We start from the raw sequence: 21,938 nt of genomic DNA, 5'->3' as shown, positions 1-21,938 counted from the left end.
TTTGAGCGTTATACCGATCAACCGTGGATTAATTTTAATTAAAACTTGCATTTGATTGAAACCCACGAGGTTAAATTACTAGAAGCTAATTTTAAGATCTATTTCATACCTGAGATAGATCATTGTTGATCATAACACCGGCACACAAAAAAAAAAAAGTTGTCTGTACTTGGGACGCGCCACATATATTCCCATGTAATTTGACCCGCTGAACCCGAATTTGAGGTCCGTTTGGCCCCTACACCCTAGGATTTTGAGAAAACTGTAAAAAACCGAAAAAAAACGGGAAAATTGGGGGTTTTGGTGATTGAAAAATTTTTTTAGATTCTAACTATGCATGATTTTCATGTATTTCGATCTGCTTTATACTTATCTGAAGTGTACTCAGACCAGCAGCCATTAAAAGTCTAAGTAAATCCCGAAAAACCCATGAAAATTGCGAAAAAAACCAAAAAATTCCCAATATTGTGATAAAAAAAAATGTATTGAGCTAAATATATGATGATTTTCATGTAGGTTTATCGACGACATATAAATCTCCAACTTTTATAACTCAGACGTCTCGAAAACATCAAACAAATGTGCAAAAAACCCCGAAAATTGGAAAAAAATCAAATGTAATATAATAAAAATCGAGTTATTATTCAAAATAAATAAAAAAAATCATATCATTCGATCTGTGGTGCATAAAAAAAAAGTATTTCGTCCTAAGACTTAAAAAAAATTAATTTTTTCGGAAAATATCATCAAAACCCTTTGGATTTGAATTTTAATTCGTTCTCCGCTTATATCTCACCCTTTTATCTTCAAACGTCCTGCATAAAGGGTTTCTCTTTCGTTTCCTCTCTTCTTCGGGTAAATCTCTCTTCAGAGTCCAACAATGATCTGCCATCATATTTACATCCCACGTTCCTTGATATCGTTTTTCCATCACACTAATGTCTTGATGGAATCTCTCACCTTGCTCTTCACTAAAATCACCAAGATTTTCAGGAAAGTGTGAAAGATGAGAATGTAAATAGTGCAATTTTGTATTCATTAAGCAACCTAAAGTATTATAGTTGTATAACAACTCGTCAACTAAAGTTGCGTAGTTATCACTTTTCGTATTCCCTAAAAATTGCTGTGATACTTCCTTAAAACTTCCCCAAGCTGCTCTCTCAATCTCGTTCATCTCATATTCAAGATTAGCATCCTGGAATAGAGTCCGAATTTGGGGTCCATCAAAAATTCCTTCTTTTAATTTAGCGTCACTTATAGCTGGAAATTTTTCGCCCAAGTACTTAAAACAGTTTCCATCTTTATCCAGAGCTTTGACAAATTGCTTCATAAGGCCAAGCTTGATATGAAGTGGGGGCAGCAAGTACTTGGAAGGATCAATTAGAGATTGTCGCGTAACATTGTGAGAACCAGGATTCAAATTTGTTCTTGTTGGCCATTCTTTTTGAATGTAATGATTCTTTCGGTCTCGGCTATCCCACAAACATAAGAAGCAGGGGTACTTTGTGAACCCTGATTGTTGGCCTAGCAATATTGTTGCAATTTTCAGATCACCACAAACCTTCCATTGATGTTCTGAATAGTTTATTTTATCTAATACAACCTGTAAATTGTCATAAGTCTCCTTTAGTTTAGTCGAATGAGCTACTGGAATCGGTGCCAATAAGTTTCCATTATGAAGAAGCACAGCTTTAAGACTTCGCCTAGAGGAGTCAAAAAAAAGCCTCCATTCTTCGTCTTTGTAAGTGTTTGGCTTCAACTCATCGATCAGTCCTTTTACATCTGAACAGTACACAAATGAATTTTCGCTGTCTTTTGTAAAATACTTCCGGAACTCTTTTTCCCTATCACGATAAAAATAAGCTGTTGTATTTTTAGCTAATAAATTTTTTTCCTTAAAGCTGAGGCTAAATGTTCAGCTTTTACCTTAGATAGTCCTAAGTCTCGTACAAGGTCATTCAATTCAAGTTGATCGAAGACTTCAGGGTCTTTACTTCTAGGAACACCACTCGGGATGTATTCTTCATCCTCAGAATGGATCTCTTCGGGTTCAGGATCGATTTCTTCAAAGTTATCTTCAACTTCCATCTCTTCATGTTCATTCACTGGTTCAGGAGCTGCAGGTTCTTCGACATTCAAAACTTTTTCTGCTGGCACAACTGATGTTACGTTGGCATATTGAATTTTATGTTTGGTTGTCGAAGAAAAACCTGAAACTTCCGTCGTGCAAAAATAGCAGTTTTTTTGACTCGTTGGTGCAGACCAAATCACAGGTTTTGAAAATTTCAAGCACTGTTTACTTTTCGTCTGCTCCCAACGAGTAAGCATCGTGTGACACCGATTGCAAAGTGAATGTGGTACCCAAGTTGCTTCCCAGTTCGTAATCTGGATACCGAAGCAGGTTTCGTAGACATTTTTCAATTTGTTTGAAAAAGATCTACGACTTTTCGTTACTTCAAATTCTCCACATATGTAACAGAAGCAATTGGAGTTTTTGTTACATATGTGAGAGACACTTCTTGTCATATTAAACGCTTCAGAAGCCAAGTCACCCACTAATGAAGAGCTGCAGTCACTTGATGACGACGCCTGCGAGCCTGCTTTCTCACTCTGACCAGACGCCGATACTGGGATTCCGGGTCCCTGCATCGTAAAACACTTATTACTTGTGCCTGCCATGACGGCATTCAAGCCGTTAACCCAGGGACTATGCCAGACGGTCCTGTTGCCCGCCGTCACCACGTGGAGGTGCCCTGGTTACAGGCACAAGCATTTAAGCAAGAAATCGATTCTGAGCCCAAAAAGTTCCTAGAAGTGAAAACCCTGAAACATCAGCTTAAAGAAAAAAAAATTTATTAACTAAAAATACAACAGCTTATTTTTATCGTGATAGGGAAAAAAAAATCTGATAACATTTTTAAAACGGCGAAAATTCATTAGTGGACTGTTCAGATGTAAGAAGTTTGATTGATGAGTTAAAGCCGAACACTTTCAGGACGAGGAGTGAAAGTTTTTCATTGCTTTGTCTAAGCGAAGTCTCAAAGCACCGACTCCAGTAGCTCATTTGACCAAAAATCATTGAAAAGTTTGTGGTGATCTGAAAATTGCTACACTAGTTAAGCCAACAATCTGGTTCACAATATATCCCTTCTTGTATGTTTGTAGGATAGTCACGATCGGAAAATTCCCTACAGTAGAAAAGAACGGCCAACAAGAAAGAATTTGAATCATGGTTCTCACAACGTTATGCGAGAATCTCTCATTAATCCTTACAAGTACTTGCTGCCACCACTTTATATCAAGCTTGACCTTATGAAGCATTTTGTCAAAGCTCTCGATAAAAATGGCAACTGTGTTAAGTACTTGGACGAAAAATTTCCAGCTATAAGTGACAATAAATTGAAAGAAGGAATTTTTTATGTACCCCAAATTCGGACTCAATTCCAGGATGCTAATCTTGAGTATGAGATGCACAAGATTGAGAGAGCAGCTTGGGAAGTTTTAAGGAAGTATCTCGAAATTTTTAGGGAATGTGAATACAAAATTGCACTATTTACAATCTCATCTTTCACACTTTCCTGAAAATCTTGGTAATTTCAGTGAAGAAAGAGAAGAAACATTCCATCAAAACATGAGTGGATGTCAATATGATGGTAGATCATTGTTGGACTCTGAAGAGAGATTTACCCGAAGAAGAGAGGAAACGAAAGAGAAACCCTTTATGCAGGACGTTTGAAGATAAAAGGGTGAGATATAAGCGGAGAACGAATTAAAATTCAAATCCAAAGGGTTTTGATGATATTTTCCGAAAAAATTAATTTTTTTAAGTCTTAGGACGAAATACTTTTTTTTTTATGCACCACAGATCGAATGATATGATTTTTTTATTTATTTTGAATAATAACTCGATTTTTATTATATTACATTTGATTTTTTCCAATTTTCGGGGTTTTTGCACATTTGTTTGATGTTTTCGAGACGTCTGAGTTATAAAAGTTGGAGATTTATATGTCGTCGATAAACCTACATGAAAATCATCATATATTTAGCTCAATACATTTTTTTTTATCACAATATTGGGAATTTTTTGTTTTTTTCGCAATTTTCATGGGTTTTTCGGGATTTACTTAGACTTTTAATGGCTGCTGGTCTGAGTACACTTCAGATAAGTATAAAGCAGATCGAAATACATGAAAATCATGCATAGTTAGAATCTAAAAAAATTTTTCAATCACCAAAACCCCCAATTTTCCCGTTTTTTTTCGGTTTTTTACAGTTTTCTCAAAATCCTAGGGTGTAGGGGCCAAACGGACCTCAAATTCGGGTTCAGCGGGTCAAATTACATGGGAATATATGTGGCGCGTCCCAAGTACAGACAACTTTTTTTTTTTTGTGTGCCGGTGTAATTAATTAATAAACTTGATTTTTTTTTTTTAGTAAGCAACATAAATCTTTTCTCAAAATCCGGATGTGATTCTAAAAATGTTTTCTTAAAATTGTGTACTTTTATTATCTCATAAATGAAGTATACGTATAATGGAGCCAATTAAAGTCAAATAAAAGGTAACTTCCGCATTATGAAGCATGCTGTTTAAATCTCCTAGGTGATTTATTAATTCTTTTGCCTCATCAATTAATCACTTTAGATACCGAGAAAAAAATTAAAAATAAAAATAAAATCGAGAAAGTTTACAAGAACTTAATTTTTTAAAAAACTGTTCGTATAAAGATCTAGTTTAATAGTAAGATAAATATGAAATTAGCATATAAATTATTTAAAAAATTTAGAGGTAAACAAATCTATGGATACCTTGATAAAAATATTTGTCTTTAAATATAATTCTCATGATAGTTACTTAAATATAGCCCTGCGTACATGATTACTCTTAAATCATGCCGAGGGAATATTAAGTACTTCTCTGAATTTATAATGGATGTTCTCATACATTTGTATATACGTTTGTATAATGTGTATGTACAATTTACATACTACATATTTCGGTATATTTCGTGTACAAGAGATGACACATCGACCAACAATGCCCACTGGACGTCGATGACCCAGTTGTTATCTCTATTTGCGCATTGAAACTTACGAATCGAATTTGCATAAAACAAGCGCCTATTCGCGAGTTGGCGCTTCGATTCATTTCGACAATTTGCTGCAACCACGGCAATTAACAAAATGAAATTGGCCCTACTAACTGTGATTACTCTGTATTTAAAAGTATTGTTTTACTGTTTTTGTTACTATTTTCGTATTATTAATTCCTCTATACAAGTATAATATAATTCTATTGTGTACTCTACAATCATTTTTGCAGACCTGAAAATGCTGATTCAAAACACTCCAATAAACAATTTACCTATTTAATTATGCATAGTTTTTCATTTCAGCAAATTAGCAAATACACAACATAATCCTGTCAAGTATTTACCATTTTTCTCATTCTCTATATCTCCATATATCGGAGCCTTGTATACTCAGGAATTTATCAACTGAATATCAATTAATCGTCGGTAGGACAACAATTGACTTGGGAATCGCAAAGCAATTAAATTCTCTACTTTTGCGATCTATTCTCTTTTATATTTTTTTTAGTAATTTTTTCATCATTTATTCACTTCTCTTATACCCATACATCTTCGATTACGGTATTACTTTTATAAGCAAGAGTAATACTCTTTAATTCATTTCATTCATTAAAAAATTATTCGTACTACAAATTTTTTTAATACCGTGTTAAAAATACTACATACTTTCAAATATTTATTTAACTTATTGTCGATTTAAAAAATTGAGCGCTTGATAACATAGCTTTTTTTTTTTTTTTTTTTTTTTTTTTTTTAAAGAAAAATGAGCAAATTTTAAATTTAATTAGATACATTTAATTTAAACTACATAAAACATACCGCAATACTTCTTAGGGTTTAACATATTCTTATTTTATAACTAATAGAGGTGAGAGAGTAAAATTCACTGTAATAAGGCAATGTCGCAAAAGGGAATCCTCTAACACTTCTTGTCATGTCAGGAGGGAAATGTCGTAATTCAGTAGTTTCGCCTACTCTTTATCTTGATCTCTTGAAATTACTGAACCGAATGAGTTTTGAAATATTTCCGAATTTTACAAAGATCTCAAATATTAAAGTTTTTTAACTTGCCGCTAAGAAAATCGAAGATTTAAAAAAATCTGGAAGTTATTGGTTTTACCCCGTTTTGCAAAAATCAAATTTTCATCAGATTTCTTGTTTCCTTCCACGTAAAAAAGTTTAATCTATCTTTCTTTTACTTAATAAAACTAATCCACTCGATTTATTAATATTTCGTAGGCTAAAAGTAAAATTAGAGAGTTTTATTCGAGAGAATTGGGTACTAACTCACTTGTAAGTGGGAGGTATTAGAGTACCAACTGTATCGATTAGAGTTTTCTGTGATTTTTTTTCACCATCCCTCGACAAATGTGATACAATATAAGACAATTTCAGCACTACCACAATAGGGGAGTATCGAGTTTAGAACTGAAAGGAAAAAGTTGTATAGCAAAAAATACAGAAGCTGCTTGAATTTGACTCTTTCTTTGTTCAATCAAAAAATAAAAAATAAAAAAATTTTTAAATGTATAAGAAAATTCGACAAATTTATTAATTATCCTTTTGTTACAGTTACGAACTGCAATGTAATTAATTTACATCTATGGTAGTATATAATAATTGTGAAGTTAGAGAGTCGAAGCCAATAAAGTTAGAGCCTCTATCTTAGCTTATGCATTATAATTAACACAGAATCATTAGAAACTATTGCATAGAAACTCTTGTCATTATAGTTGAGCTAAAACACAACTATAAGCATAACAAGCAGAAGCTTATTGTTTTCATACACTCGTATCTAAGTGAAAATAAATTTATTTTTCACTACCTTTGACTGTAGTCTAACGTAAAAATTAAAAAAAAAAAAAACAAATTTCTTAATATCAATAAACTGTTTTTTCTTTTTTTATTCCATTTTTGTAATATAGTTGATCTAGTAACAGCAGGAACAAAGGTTGAAGGGTGAACATTAATTGATTGCAAAATAAACTGGCTTGTAATTCTGGTTCATGTACTTAAAAATTCTCCACACGGCACTTGCGTAATCGAAAAGCGAGTAGAATAAGATGGAGTACACATATAAATTGAGCAACTTAAGGCAGTACAATGGACTATCGATTTTCCAAGGTAGTGTCATAGTGCTTCTCTCCCTATATATTCTTACTATTCACTGATGCAAAACAGTTGACATTTATTTACTGGAAAATTAACCATAAGTCAATGCCTATATTTAAGTACGGAGTTAAGTAAAAGATTCACTGATAAATGAGCTTTTTTCACTGTACAAAATTAAAAAGAAAGTAAGAATAATAAATAACTAATTAAAATTTTAGTTATTCATTCAAAATGGTGAGTTTGCATAATTTTAACAAAATTTTTTTCTAAAGTTTTAGAATGTAAAACAAAAAAATTTACATCTCTAAAAATATAGCAAAAATGTGACTTGTATTAAATCTGAGATTAACATTGCAATCACTGCACATGTCGCCACAACAATTCTGCCATGCTAAGCGTAAAGAGGGTACATTATAGTAGAGCATTCCCACATAAGATACTCTCTTTACGCTGAGTACGGCAGAATTGTAAACGCACAGGAATATATTTACAATTGAAAGGGTTCGTGCAAAAATGTATGAAAGGCTTTTCTTTTTATTTTTTAGCGTTACTCAATGATGATATTCGTCAAAGAGTTAATATTTTTTATAACTACAAAATTGTGAAACGGTGTTGAAAAACAATAACAATGATTGCATTAAACAACAGTACTAATGAAAAATAAACTTTTTGAAAACAATTGAACAAAATCCTGTGAAAGCTCTTCTATGAAGTTTATTACATTGGAAACAAGATAAGCTACATGAATTGAATTCGCCTGCAAAATCTAGATTAATGTATAGTGCACTCATGTTTGAATGATTTTAACCTATTCGGCGTGGTTGTTCTCGTGTACTTTACATAGTTTCTAATTTTAAACAGTACTAATGTAATGAGACTCTTAATTACTCAATTATTATTAATATGATAAATTTCAAATTGAGCTCAATGATTATTATAAATGTCATTTGCAGTTCGCGTAATTTAACATCTATTTAATTGCTACTATCTTATTGTCACTCGTCATGAGTTGTTATTAATTTTACAATAATTTGGTAATGCCAACAATATACACTCGACGAATAAAGGACAGTTTAAAAATTATAATTTATACTGTACAAGTCATATTTATTTTATATTTTATTTATCTGCTCAAAAATAAAATATAGCTATTGTGAAGATAGAAAGAATTGCCATTTCTCATTATAATAAACAATTTTATCAACATTTTTTTAAATAAATTAGAGTTATCAAAACAATCTTATGACAATGCAAAAAAAAATATAATAAAAGCGTATTACTCGAATTATTTTTTTTTTTTTGCAATAAGAATAATAGATTCTGTTTTGAGGATAGAAATGAGTATCTTATCAGGCGGGCATTACGGTTGGATTCTACGAGGCAGTACTGTAAACACGATACTGTAGTTATCCTCTTACTCGTGAAGATTTTTGTTGAATAAATATTTTATGTAGTAAATACTGAGAAAATACATTTTAAATCAACACAGAGAGTTGATTCGATTGTGTAATTAAACTAGGAAAATGTATGCAATGTGTAATTAAAATAGCGAAAAAATGGTTTCAGCCAATGGAGAAAATTGTTTGTTATTATTTTTAACTAAACAGAAATGATTGAAAAAAAAAAAAAAATTTATAAAGCTTTTTTGAATTAGATTATATAAAATTATAAAAATGATTTTTTTTTAGGTTCAGATTTTATTCAAAAAGTTTTAAGCTTGTCTAATTGTCTAGGTTAATGCAAAAAAATAAAAAAATTTCAAAACAAAGACCATGTCTAGCTTTAGGCAAAGGCAACTTCTATGATATTCTAACCAACTTGACACATATTGTGTAAAAAGTAGTGAGTTGCTATTGAGAACATTTTAAAAAGGTATAGCTTGAGTGATGGACTATTTTCTGTTGAAAATCTTAAAGCTTTTTGTAATATTTAATTTTTAAATTTATTTTGTACCTATAATAAGTTTTATAAAAACGTTCGTGAAAATAATGTGAATCATTATAATATTTATTTGGAAAAAAATGAACAACAATACACATTGATAACAAATAAATAAAAATAGTTTATTAGCTCACAGTTCGGCTAACTATTACAATAACAACTCAGGAGAGATTTTATCTATGCGTTGAAGCTCGGGGCAAAAAGTAAAACTTGAGTCAACAATGTTCTACAGGCAAAGAAAGGAATCACTAAAATGCTTCTAAAACAAAAAAAACGCTTGAATAATAATTCTAATAAAAAGAGAAAAACATTTGTTTAACTGCTCGTTAAAAAAATTATAAATGTAAAAATTAGGAAATTATTGCTTCCAGACTAACGTTTAATTATATTAGTTTTAGAGAAATAAATTATCACGTGACATAATTTCATTGTAAAATGAGATGTATCCATTGTACCTATTTAAGTTTTGTCCAGAAGTCAAAAACAGTAAGCTTCAATTCTTTTGGTAGACAAGACTTTAATTCTTCGTGGTATTTGTTCTCTTTTCATCATGCGGTAGTCACTCATCTTTCACGCTTTTGGTTCATTTCATGAACAGTATCGGACGAAACGCCGTTGGGATTACACCCACAGAGCTTAATCAGTTAGATTGCTCGCAATTTACCGTTCTTATCGATCTGTACCTCGCAGTTTGTTTACTTAACTCTTTGATTCTGTACAATAAAATTCTTTGCTCAAATTTATTTGTCCTGATTGAATTAACTTTTTTATGGTCTTACACTGACAAACTACGATTTTTTTTTTTTTTTTTTTTTTTTTTTAATTGAAGAATAGAATTTTTATAAAAACAATGTTTTCTAATTATTTCTCTTGTAATTAGTTTTTAATGAGTTATATTAACTAAAATTCAGAAGAAAATTACGAAATTTTGTCTTTCAAGCACACTAACTCCCGTGATATGTGAATACATAAGCTTAATTCAAACCAACAGTAGAATCCTCTAGAATTAAACTTACCCACGTTATTACTGGCGAAACTTTGATCCTTACCTGAAACAAGCAAGGATATATCTAGAGTTAGTATGACTAATTTTTAACAATATTCTACATAACTCATTTTAGAAGTAAGTATATAAACATTGATGTTTGTTTAATTATAAATTAGATTAAATAAATTTTATAACGGAAAAAATAATATATGAAACAGCTGAAATAGGACAATAATGCATAAACTAAAAACACCATTTGAAGAAAAAGATTTTCTATTTATTCATTGCATCTTTTCGGAAAAGCCACTTCTGTTAGATAAATATATCTGTCTTAATCTCAACTTGATTGAACTATTCGAGTGTTTCAATTGGATTATACCGATGATAAACTCAGTAGAGTTACTCTCAGAAAGTTCTAATAGATTTATTTATATAAAAGGAATCCGATGTCATTTATTTTCATTAAGTTTAATTCTACGAATCTATTATATAAATATGTATGCTTTTAAATTCAATCGAATAAGTAGTGAGTGTTTTAATATAATGTATATTCTATTTTAAAGCAGTGAGTACTGTTAAGAAACTACGCGACCTTAGCGCTTAGAAAAAAAGGTGTAAAAATAAACATTTCTTCTTTCACAGTTATTATTTATTTAACCAGTAGTAGTTTTACCAATAATTTTACAATATTGATTGCAAATAATTTTCTACATTGAAACATTAAATTTGATGTTTTAACTAACAAAACAGTACAAAATTTAAGACAAATAACGTATACAGATTTTCAACTTTCATTTTGGTTGATTAAAATGACACCTAAATACGATTTTGACAGAATGAAATGAAAGTCAGATACAAATGCGGCTGACAGCAATACGCCAGGTTTATCCAGAGGGCAAAAACTGATAGTTTTTAACCCTCTCTTCGCATTAGTTCAAAATAATTTCTTTCGAGTGGGTAAACACGCATTAAAATATATTATTTCTGTTTAAATGATGTGATTTTGACAACAATAAAGTAAATATTTATTTTTACATCAATGTTATTAATTTTAATTCCTACTAAAAATAACCCATTACATTAAACGTAGTTATAAAACAATTAAAAAAAGAAAACATTTATAAATTTAATCCTTGTAATATTTTAGACTTTAATGTTAATTAATTATGACACAATTAATTTGTAATCTCACTAATGGACGTATTACAAATAAAATAATATGAAGGTTCACAAAGCTTAAACCATTTTTATCGTTTTTGTATGGAGTCTCTTAATGCTTTGCCTTTTATTCAATGAGCAACGCCTTCTGTTTCATTACCTTTTCTATGAAATACTTTATATTATAAATGTATAATTTTTAATTCAATTGAGTTCATTGAGAGACTCTGAAAACTTCTTAAGAAGAAAATAGTCGTTCGGCCAAAAATTGAACACAAAAATCCTTTAAGTAAAAATCTTTCTAAGCTGAATCAAAAATTTTCCATTACACTATTGCGAAAAAGTTTTTATTTATCGAAATAGAATTTTTTGTTTTTTCCTATTTCGTGGGTAAAGTTTTGTAACGACAATTTTCTTTACTACTCTAACTCACTAATCTAATCGTACTGAAATTTTTTAACACTTTGGTTAATATAACATATAGTATTTAAATAGATCAAAAAATAAATAACTTTCAACTAATAGACAATTTTAACGTAGTTTTTTTGTAAATTTATTGATCTATTTTTACACCTCCACGATACGAGCTAGCATATTCCTCAAATTTTCCAGTAAAGTTGATGAAGTGAACTTTAATTACCGTTTTTATATCATAATTTCATTTTAATATTTGCTTTTTCATTATTTTTAACAGCATTTAATTAACTGGGTTATTCTATTTTGGTAATTTTGTTTTATTAATTAAATGGAGTGTTGAAATCAAGATTTTTATATCGGGTAAAATACAATGGTACTATTATTTGGTATGTTTTGTTGTTAATCAATTAGGTAATTCCAAAAATTTTTAAATAAAATTAAAAAGTGCGATTCGGCAGCTGAAATGAAAGTAGATTTTCTCTATAAATAAAATCTAATAAATTAATAAATTTACTCAAACCATTTTTCTAAAAAAAATTCGTAAAAACAGAGTGTATTTTTTTTTTTTGCTGAAACCCTCCTTCCTTTAATGTTCTACTTTCTATCTTGAGCGTATAAGTTTTTTTTTCTCGCTCTAAAAATTGACAAATCACAACTACATTTATAGGATACTTTACCAATAACTTAAATTCATGGATTGAGCTTAAAAGTTTCCTTGACTTAAGAGTGCGAAATAAAATTTTTATTGTCAGTCACTTCTATAAACACTCTGAGTACAGAAAGAGAAGCTAAGTAACATGGCTTAAAAAAATATTTATTAAAAATTTATCAAGTAATAATTTGCAAAAATCGTTGAAATAATCAAACCCACCCTGAAGAAATCCGATTGCAGTTCATTGTATGTATTATTTATTAAATAATATTTCTTTTTGTTAGATGTTCTAGTATTTTAATATATTTTGCCACGATGTGGATTCCAGGTAGATAATGATGACAATACAAAAAAAAAATTATTTGCTATTCAATACGCAAATTTACGACAATTTCAGTAAACGAAGGTTGAATATTTTCTAAAAAAAAAATTAAATTGAAACGATTTCAAGTTCAGGAAATGGATATTATTCGAGTACAATTAAGCCTGTAATACTTCTTATCAAGGGTAGCTGAATTTCATGAAAAGAAATTGGATTGGAGTTATTGATTCATTTGAATATTGTAAAATCCTTCCTTAACGATCTCCAGTCGTATATTTTTTTTTTTTTGATTATCGCACCAACTTCGTGAAGCCATCCAAGTAAAATATCGATAACTTTTATGTAGAAGAATAATTTCATCTCCCCCTACTAGATATATCATATTTTCCAGTTATTCCACTTTCAACAAACTTGCTACGTTCATATTGAAATTTACATAACTTTTTAAAAATCTCAAATTATTTCTTCGAATAATAAAACTAAATCGTAATATAAGAGTCAATTCCACTACGTCGTTGTTATTAATAACATAAGAATTTTTATTAAATTTACTATAGAAATTTGTGAAAGTAATTTTTAATATTCAGTCCAATAAAATTCCGTATTGGTAGAATTTATTAATAGTTATTGTATTACTATTTATTATTAAAATGATCAATCTACCACGTTAATATTCCCCACAGAAAAGATCCATATCTGTAACTATCCATCTATAGGGAATGTGTCCGAGCATTTATATATGTTTAAATATATGTCGGATATTCTCAAATTTTCTATAATATATATTCTAGTAAATGCTGTGACATATTGACGTTCTAATTAGTAAAGCGTTTCCATTTTTTAGAAGGTGATTTTTTGACATTTTTTTTTTTTTTTTACAATATTATTGCTTTAGACAATTTGCTTATTAGAACATCGAAAATATTTTATAATATATCTGATGAATTATTGTTGAATAAACTTTTACTCTTTTTATACCTACTTATTTTACTATAAATTGATTGAAAATTTGATTTCTAAAAATTAATTAAATACAGTTTTGTACTCTTATTTTTGGAGTTGGATCAATTGAGTTCATGAATGGACATCAAATTGTTAAAAATAAACGGAAGGGTTGTAAAAGTTCATCTGGCTACTTTCTGTATCACGAAAGTATGATGGACTAGAGAAAATGAAATTACAGTTAATATAATCTCTACATGTATCCATGTAGACTGTTTTTTGTCATGTAAATGAAAATGTTGCTAGCTAAAAAATGTTGTTACGGTATGATTATTTCTATGATCTGAAATATATTACAACATCATTCTGAATTGAGAATTATTACTATTGTAACAAAATTTATTTTTCCCTTTTTTTTATCCATAAAGATTACTTACATGCTAAAATTTTTATTTTAAAAATACGTGATCTGCCTCGTAAAGAAACCTTCAAAGAACATGCTTGTTTAAGTTTTATATTGAAATATTCAATAGATTTTTTTTTCTAAAAGCATTCTAAGACACTGGAGTGGTGCACAACCCACATAACCTTTGAGCTTAACGTTGATGGTGTATCTTTTAAGGGTTAAATAGAAATTACTTTTTACATTTTGTCACTTTAGAAGATGAAGGATTTATAACATGGCCTTATAATTTATGTTATGTAACTGTGTCAACTAGACTATCGGATACAAATGAAGTTTGCCGCACAAGCACAACAAGTATAATGAGATAAGATTGGTTGAAAGTTCGTTTTATTCAGTTGCATACAATAGTTTTTTTAACTAACTGAACAAAGGCTTTCGGTCTATGCATGCTTCCCTACGGCTCGTCCTGAATACATCACACTTGTCACATAACGTAGGTTTTTTAACGTCATTTTGTGTCTCAAAAATGACGCATTATATTTTTACATTACACCATTTTTGAATATTTGATGACCAAATTATTGTTCACTGATAAAAAATTTAACTTGGCTCAAGAGCAAGAATCTTGAACTAAACCAAGAACATCATTTTAAAGAAAGTGCATTTCTTGAAGCAAGAAGAAAAATTCTTAAGCCAAGAAAATTTTCTTGACTCAAGAATTTTTCCTCTTGGCTCAAAAAATTAATTTTCGTTAAAATTTCAAAAGTTATTAATTCGTTAACTTCAAAAGTTAAGATATATGATTGTCTTAGTAAACCTTTAAGAGGATTATCTTAGTACACTAGTTATGCAATCTACTCAGTATCATTTTTCACAATAATCACAAAAGTTAATTTTGAATAGAACTTGATAAATGCAAATATACAGTGTGGCAATAGGCTACCATTAATTACTGCAAGTTTCAATCAAACAGACACCGAAAGTAATCTCTACGGTACGGTAAGGAAGAGAACCAACTGTAATGAGGAAGAGGGAGAGGGAGAGAGTAAAATAACGAGAAATCTAGGAAATGTCTTTGGGCCGAGTTCTGAGTAAAACAAAGTGTTGCGACAGAATACTCAATGTAGACAAAAGAATGCTGAAACGGTCTTGTCGACAAAAGGTTAATCTTTGTTTATTTTTCTTTATTTCTTTTTTTTTTTTTTTTCTGAAGTTTAACTCTGACGCCTGCAGTTTTCTAAGTCTCATTCCTTTCGGTATCTAGTTTTTACGGTTTTTCGAAACTCATTTCTCTAATACTGTTTTTCTTTATTTTTTCTACCCAAAATCCGGAAACGCTGTTCAACACAACCCACTGTTTGTAATGATACTTTTTATTTGTATTCAGTTTTTTTTAAGCCGATATTAAACTCATGTCTTGCCACTATCGTTGGCAAAAAAAATTTTTATCATCCCTAGGTTCAATTTCTTATAACTTTCACTACCTTAGAAAATTTCTTTCAACTAAAATTATAAGATAAATGATATATCTAAGTAATGTAAGGTAGCGATGGCAAATTTTATACAGTTTCAAACACCAAAAGCGCCGTTCTTGATTTTCGTATTACTTTATTACACGTTTGAAGCACTTTTGATCGCGTGATACCAGGTCGTTAACTGAGAACGACCCAATGTAGAGTATATCGTAGACGATAAAATCAATAATAGTGGCCTTATTATCAAGTTGTAAATGTTAATCTGTGCATGTTGTTCTTTACTATTTTAAATTTTCAATACATAATAATATAAATAATATATAACACCGCCTATAAATTTCAAATGAACTGACCTGTTATTAAAATAAAAAAAGTTTTGAATAATTCTCAATGCGTTAGATCTTACGTACACTTAATTGCGCATATTCTTTCTACATAAAAAACATAATCTTTAAAGTATTTTTTTTTATGTAGTTTCGTTGATACAGTGCAATAAGAGCGCCATACAAATGTTGACATGTATGAGATAAAGTTGTGTTCTATAAATTGCTTTTGGAGCAAAAATACTTACCCAGAGGCAACTCCCTACATAATACACACATTCACCAACACATTTCTTTTTAACGCTTGCTTTTTTCCCTATAAAACATCTGCACTTTTGTTCTTTACTCACATTACTCTTTATTTTTACTTTTTTTCCTTTTCCTGTTTCTGCCAATTATTTATATTATTTTCGTCTTACTTCTAATACTTAATTCTTAATTTAAAAGAATCATACAAAAACAATACTCACAGTAATTGCAGCTCATACACATAAATGTATCTATGGTCTTACAGAAAAAAAAAAAAAATGTATGGCTTGAAAATACGTTTTATAATTGAATACAATTTCATGAAGTTAATGAAGTAATTTTAGTATGTCCAGGAAAAATGAGATTTTGATATAACTGAGTAAAAGTTCTATACATCTGTGTCAGATAAAAATTCATCCAAACTTTTTAGAACAAAGTATAATAACATTTACGATTATATACATGAATATATAATAGTTAGTTTTTCTCATGAATATATTATTGTTAAGCATTTTTGTCTATCATTTCGATGTATTTAGTGAATATCCAATGTTCTTCGTGTCTTTTTGAAAATTATTAGTAGTGTACAACTTCTGTAACTTGTAAGTTATTTTTTTAGATGTCATTATGAACTTTGATTGCGATTTTAAGTGACTAACTCACGGAATTATTGATTGTCGCAGAATTTAATTTTTGGTTTTTTAAAAATTTCCAAGAATTATTTTTATTAAGCTTTTGCAGCTATAAAAAAACTAAAAATAAATAAGCTAACCGTAGAAAGCTGTGAAACCAGGATCATCTTGTTCACACAAGCATTTCACCCAAATTTCATACTCTTAGTGACTAAAACAAAAAAAAAAAATTCTAGAAACATAAATGCAACAATCGGCTGAAGTGTTTTCACGCTGATAGAAGCTATAATCTGTGTATATATGCTAGCCACCGGGCTAAATAATTTCACATGTCATCACATCGTCTATTGTCGTCAATCCTCTACTGTCATTTTGTTTTGTTTAAATTGAATCGTTACCCTTTTTATGACGATAGCCTTTGGAGATTATATAATAGCTCAGACTAGCTTTTTAGTAAATGAAAATATCGGAAACAGAGAGAAAGAATATAAAATCCTGATATTACCCCAGGATAGCTACCTATTTCACCAGTATAAAATTTCTTTAATGCTAATAGACATAAAATAGGAAATCAAAAATAAACAGCCCCGTAGTTGATCCATAAAAAAATGATTGAATTGTTTATTTATGATTAGTTACTTCCAATGTTTAAATAAATGTCTGATATTTTAATTTATAATCATAAACATTATTCAAACTTATGGAAACTTAAAAGATCAAAGCTTTGATGAACAAACTTGAATAAAATTCTAGAATGTTTTTTACGAAGAATTAATATTACAAAGTCAACCGCATGTTTCAAAGTAATAATATACACCATTAGTAGCGAAACTGAAATAAAACTAATATTGACCACCTACTCAATTCAGGTCGGGAACTTGCGCTTGCAATCAATTTATAATTTAAAACTTTGTTCTCCTAAAAAGTAATATTTACTGAAATTTTAAAAACTTTACTAGGTCATTATAGATACTCAAGTGGAAGAAGTAACAATTTATTTATAAAAATAAACTTAAGGAAAGCCACTTTGTTGTTTATATACACTTCCTAAGTAAAACAAGAAATCTTGCCAAATAACAATATCACTGAGGTCTTGAACCTTGCTGTTAACAGTAAATTTTCTTCTATACTTTACTATTTTTCCAAAACATTATCCTTTACATTTAGTACAAACTTCTGAATACTTCTTAGTTCCTGACGAACATCACAAATTAATAAATTTAAACCTTACTTTCTTTAATATATCTAAATTTCTAGTGTATTTAGAACTGAGATTGAGGATAGATACGTTTATTATCTAATAAAAAATCAGTAAATAAACTAAAACTTATTTATTAGCATAGATTTTATTTAGAGTAAAATAAATAATAATATAAAACTAAACGATGTTTAATATTCATTCACTAACTTTACTTATTTTAATATCTTTTACAAATGAATATTCATTTGATGGAAGCGTTGATTTAAATAAATGATGTTTTTAAAAATTATTCCTCATATAAGATTGGTATCATAGTTTTATTGTTTGTTGTTTTCTATCGCACAAGCTAATCGAAATTTGAGTATAAAAAATTTAGATTAGAGGTAAATAAAAAAAACAATACCCAATTAAATCGTCGTATCAGTCACTGAAATTCTGACTGACAACTTTCAAGTTTGCAGAGAAATTTAATTTAATAGAAAATCTTTCGTTTACATTTCTCCTTCTGAAGTTATCTGCTTTGTAAAGCAAAGAAACTTCATTACAATTTTCTTAGCAGTGCTGTTGATACTCAACTTACAACTACTGTTTTATTTGATATAATGGTATAAATAATTTTTCCTTAAAATTTGTAGCCAATTTTTTTTTTTTTTTTTTTTCAGGTATGTATTTAGGTACATTTTATTCTTAATTGCTCATACTATTCATTCATGTATCTATTGTAAAAAATTTAATATTTATTGTCGATAATATAGAAAGATATGTGACAATTTTTTTCAGTGAATGCATGCATAATTTTTTTTTTTACTACATCAAATTTGAGCACGTGTAAAGCATGCGAAGCACGGAATTTTAGTTTTTCCAAATTTTTTTCTATTATCGTTAAATTTATCTTGTTGATCGAAAACTATTTTATTGCTCCAACCTTATTTACGTTATCATTACACTCACGATTTCACGAAGAATTTTTCGATTAACATTAAAGAAACCTACGTGTTTATTAAACCAATTATTTTTATAAAATAGTATAAACTGAATGAATAAGTAAAATAGTATATCACTGCTAAGCTTAATGTTTCTCGTTATATAGTTTAAGAATCGTGATTCACAATCTCAAATAATTTTCATGATGATTTACTTTTATTCAAGATAATATGGAAATAATCACAGAAACGCTCTGTTTGATGTAGTGAAGATAGTAATACTGAGCCATATGTGAATGGAAGTAAAAGGACTCTTTTCCGTGACTAACACTAAACCAGGATTGTGGATGACCGTAGGCATAAGTTCGAACCACCAACACGCAAGCCTTCCATAAAACAACGACGAAATCATGAAAATAGTGTATCACTTTGGCAAAGCGCTGTTTTTGATAATATCTCAACTATATAGAATATCTTAGAGCCTTTCATTAACCAAGCATACTAAGCAAAATAGGCAAAACCGCTAAAGCGATCAATTGAACTTTAATACGGTTCAGGGTTCAATACACTTCTGTAAAAAAAAAAGGAAGCAAAAATTTTATAAGTTATTTTAGATTAAATATTTTAAATGATTAAGTAAAATAAAAAAAATCTCCTTATAATTTTTTATAGGACCTGCATTCAAATACAGCAAAATGAACTATATTTCTATATTTCATATCTGGATACAAAAAAGTTATCAAAACTCAATGTGAGAAGCTATCTACAGCTCTTTAAATATATTTGGTTGAAAAAGTAATTATTCATTACAAAAGATAAATGTATCATTCAAACTGATAGATTTATCTTTCAAAGTAAGCCCGAGTGAATGACATTATTTTAAGAAACAAATGTCAATTATTGAGATACATTAATTGTCTAGAAGAAAGGAGTGAATATTTAAATTTCATATATAATATATATATATATATATATATATATATATATATATATATATATATATATATATATACTGTAATCTTTTTCTATAATTTAATAAGAAGCCATCAAACTACACGTTAATCTAGTATGTAGAAAGGCTGGTGCTAAACTGAAATAAATATAATAATTTCAGGGGATTTAAAAATCATTTTATGAGCCTAAAATTATCTTGCAATAATATTATATTATTTATCAATTATGTTTACAAATTTTTGAATTTTCCATGGATTAAATACTCCAAAAAATTTTCTTGTTAATAAAATATCAAGCTATGCACGGACATTATTGCAAAAATTCTATACTTTATTAAATATTTTAAGGGCTGGTTTTACTATTGTTAGTAGTTCCACTTCACATTCTCTGGCATATTCTATGAAATTCGCATTCTTCAGCATAAAATATTACGTTGAGATATTATCATAAAAATTTAAACGATGTGTCATTTTAAATACGATATAAACATAAATATTGTTGTGTTTACTGTAATGAAAACTTACCCTCAATTACCGGATGTCGTGGTTTATAGGACATATCTGAAATTAAAAAAAAAAAAAAAATTATAATTTTACTATCAGTAGTCTGTTACCAACAACTATAACTAATTTATATTCACTATCATATGCTCATTCTTTATAAAAATTAAGAATATACTGTTTAGTATTTATATTTTTATCACGACAAATTTTTATCAATAACTTAAAAAAGATATAGACTAAGTAATGCATGGAAAAAAATTTCTGGTAAGTTCTATGTTAGTGGATGCTATAATTCATGTTGCATAGACATTTCTAACAATATATATTGCTACTAATTAAGAATATGACTTCGACATTTCAAATTGAGTCATATATTTAACATATAGAACTGATACTTATTTGCCACCTAGTATTTTAAATCAGAATTAATCAAAACTCTTTATTTTTGTAGAAAAACTTTTGATGGTTGTGCACAAAATCAATAAAGAAAATTTTGGAAATGGCTGCTGCCTTACAGATTTTGCAGCTAATCCATCTCAACTGACAGGTAATTTTTTTTTTGTGTTGACATTTAATTAAATTATTTTTGTTATATATATATTATGATATTTTGATAATTTGATATCTTTTGAATGGGTTTTAAAATAAATTTCAAAATTTGCCTCATAGAGTTTTGATGAGTACTAAAAATTGAGAAATTCGGAAAAAAAAATTTTTTTTAAGCATTTCTACTTTCCGAGGGAAGACCAAATATAATCAGCACTTAGTTAATTTATATAACAAGCCCCACTACATAAAGATTAAATCAGTGGTTAATGTTGATGATATAGAAAGTTACCTTAAAGTAAATTTCTTGTCGCCTTACGATGCCTAAGTAGCGAGAAAATTGGAGCTCCTATAGTTAATGCATCGGGTGATGCCTGTCATAGGTAAGACTATCGAAAGCTTCTATAATGAACCTTGAAAGCTAGCGGTAACAAGAAATGAGGTCAGACTGATATAGCAAAGTAAGAGTACCTTGGTAATAACCTTTCCCTAACTAAATAGGCCCTATCTAAAATCATTATAAATAAAAGGACATGAATCTATCGCAGCTGGTATCTGCAATAATAATCGCAGAGATTAAGTTAAATGATCTCGCTATCATCTACCGTGATAGTTAGAAGATAAACATGTGCAACATCCTCAAAGTGTAACGTGTTAACGAACCGAGAGTTTACTAGACTGGACAAGAGCTTTCTCACCAACGTAACACGTATCCATCCATTTGTGTAGCCTCAAAATTCGAATTTGAACCAAAGGGTTGAGTCGTTTAAGCTACTTAAAGCTATTAAAGTAACGGGTAACAGTACATGTATGCAATAACGTTTTGCTGTTATGTACATAGTCATACATATTAACTTCCGTCGATACTACGTCATGTTAGGATATGCGTCAACATATGTAGTTGACACATGTCGCCATAATCTACTCGAGTGTCAGTGTCACTATCTCAGCTATCAATGGATAATATCCCTTTGACTGGACCTCTGACAGTACACGTTAGGTTCCAACAACTTTTCCATAGACACCATCAATATTTTATTAGGTTAAAACTAATCATTTAATGTGAACTATCTTTCAATTTTCTTGATGATGAGGTCGAA

At 29.2% G+C, this 21,938-nt stretch overlaps 1 protein-coding gene across 5 annotated transcripts in view; it reads right to left on the bottom strand.

Annotated features, from left to right (window-relative positions):
- The window catches only part of LOC141534210 (agrin), a 123,283-nt gene that overhangs the window by 74,895 nt on the left and 26,450 nt on the right, over positions 1-21,938 (bottom strand). For all 5 annotated transcript variants that reach the window (XM_074253407.1, XM_074253408.1, XM_074253409.1 and 2 more), the window contains exons 3-4: positions 20,314-20,349; positions 10,164-10,196 (exon numbers count right to left, since the gene is read on the bottom strand). In XM_074253407.1, coding sequence (XP_074109508.1) covers positions 10,164-10,196; positions 20,314-20,349 — 69 coding nt within the window. The remainder of the gene's footprint in view (positions 1-10,163; positions 10,197-20,313; positions 20,350-21,938) is intronic.

Source organism: Cotesia typhae, unplaced genomic scaffold (assembly GCF_013202065.1).
Source record: "Cotesia typhae breed Kobodo isofemale line unplaced genomic scaffold, CoteBio_Ctyphae scaffold_13, whole genome shotgun sequence".
NCBI classification, from domain to species: Eukaryota; Metazoa; Arthropoda; class Insecta; order Hymenoptera; family Braconidae; genus Cotesia; species Cotesia typhae.
This window is presented reverse-complemented; position numbering and strand designations above follow the sequence as displayed.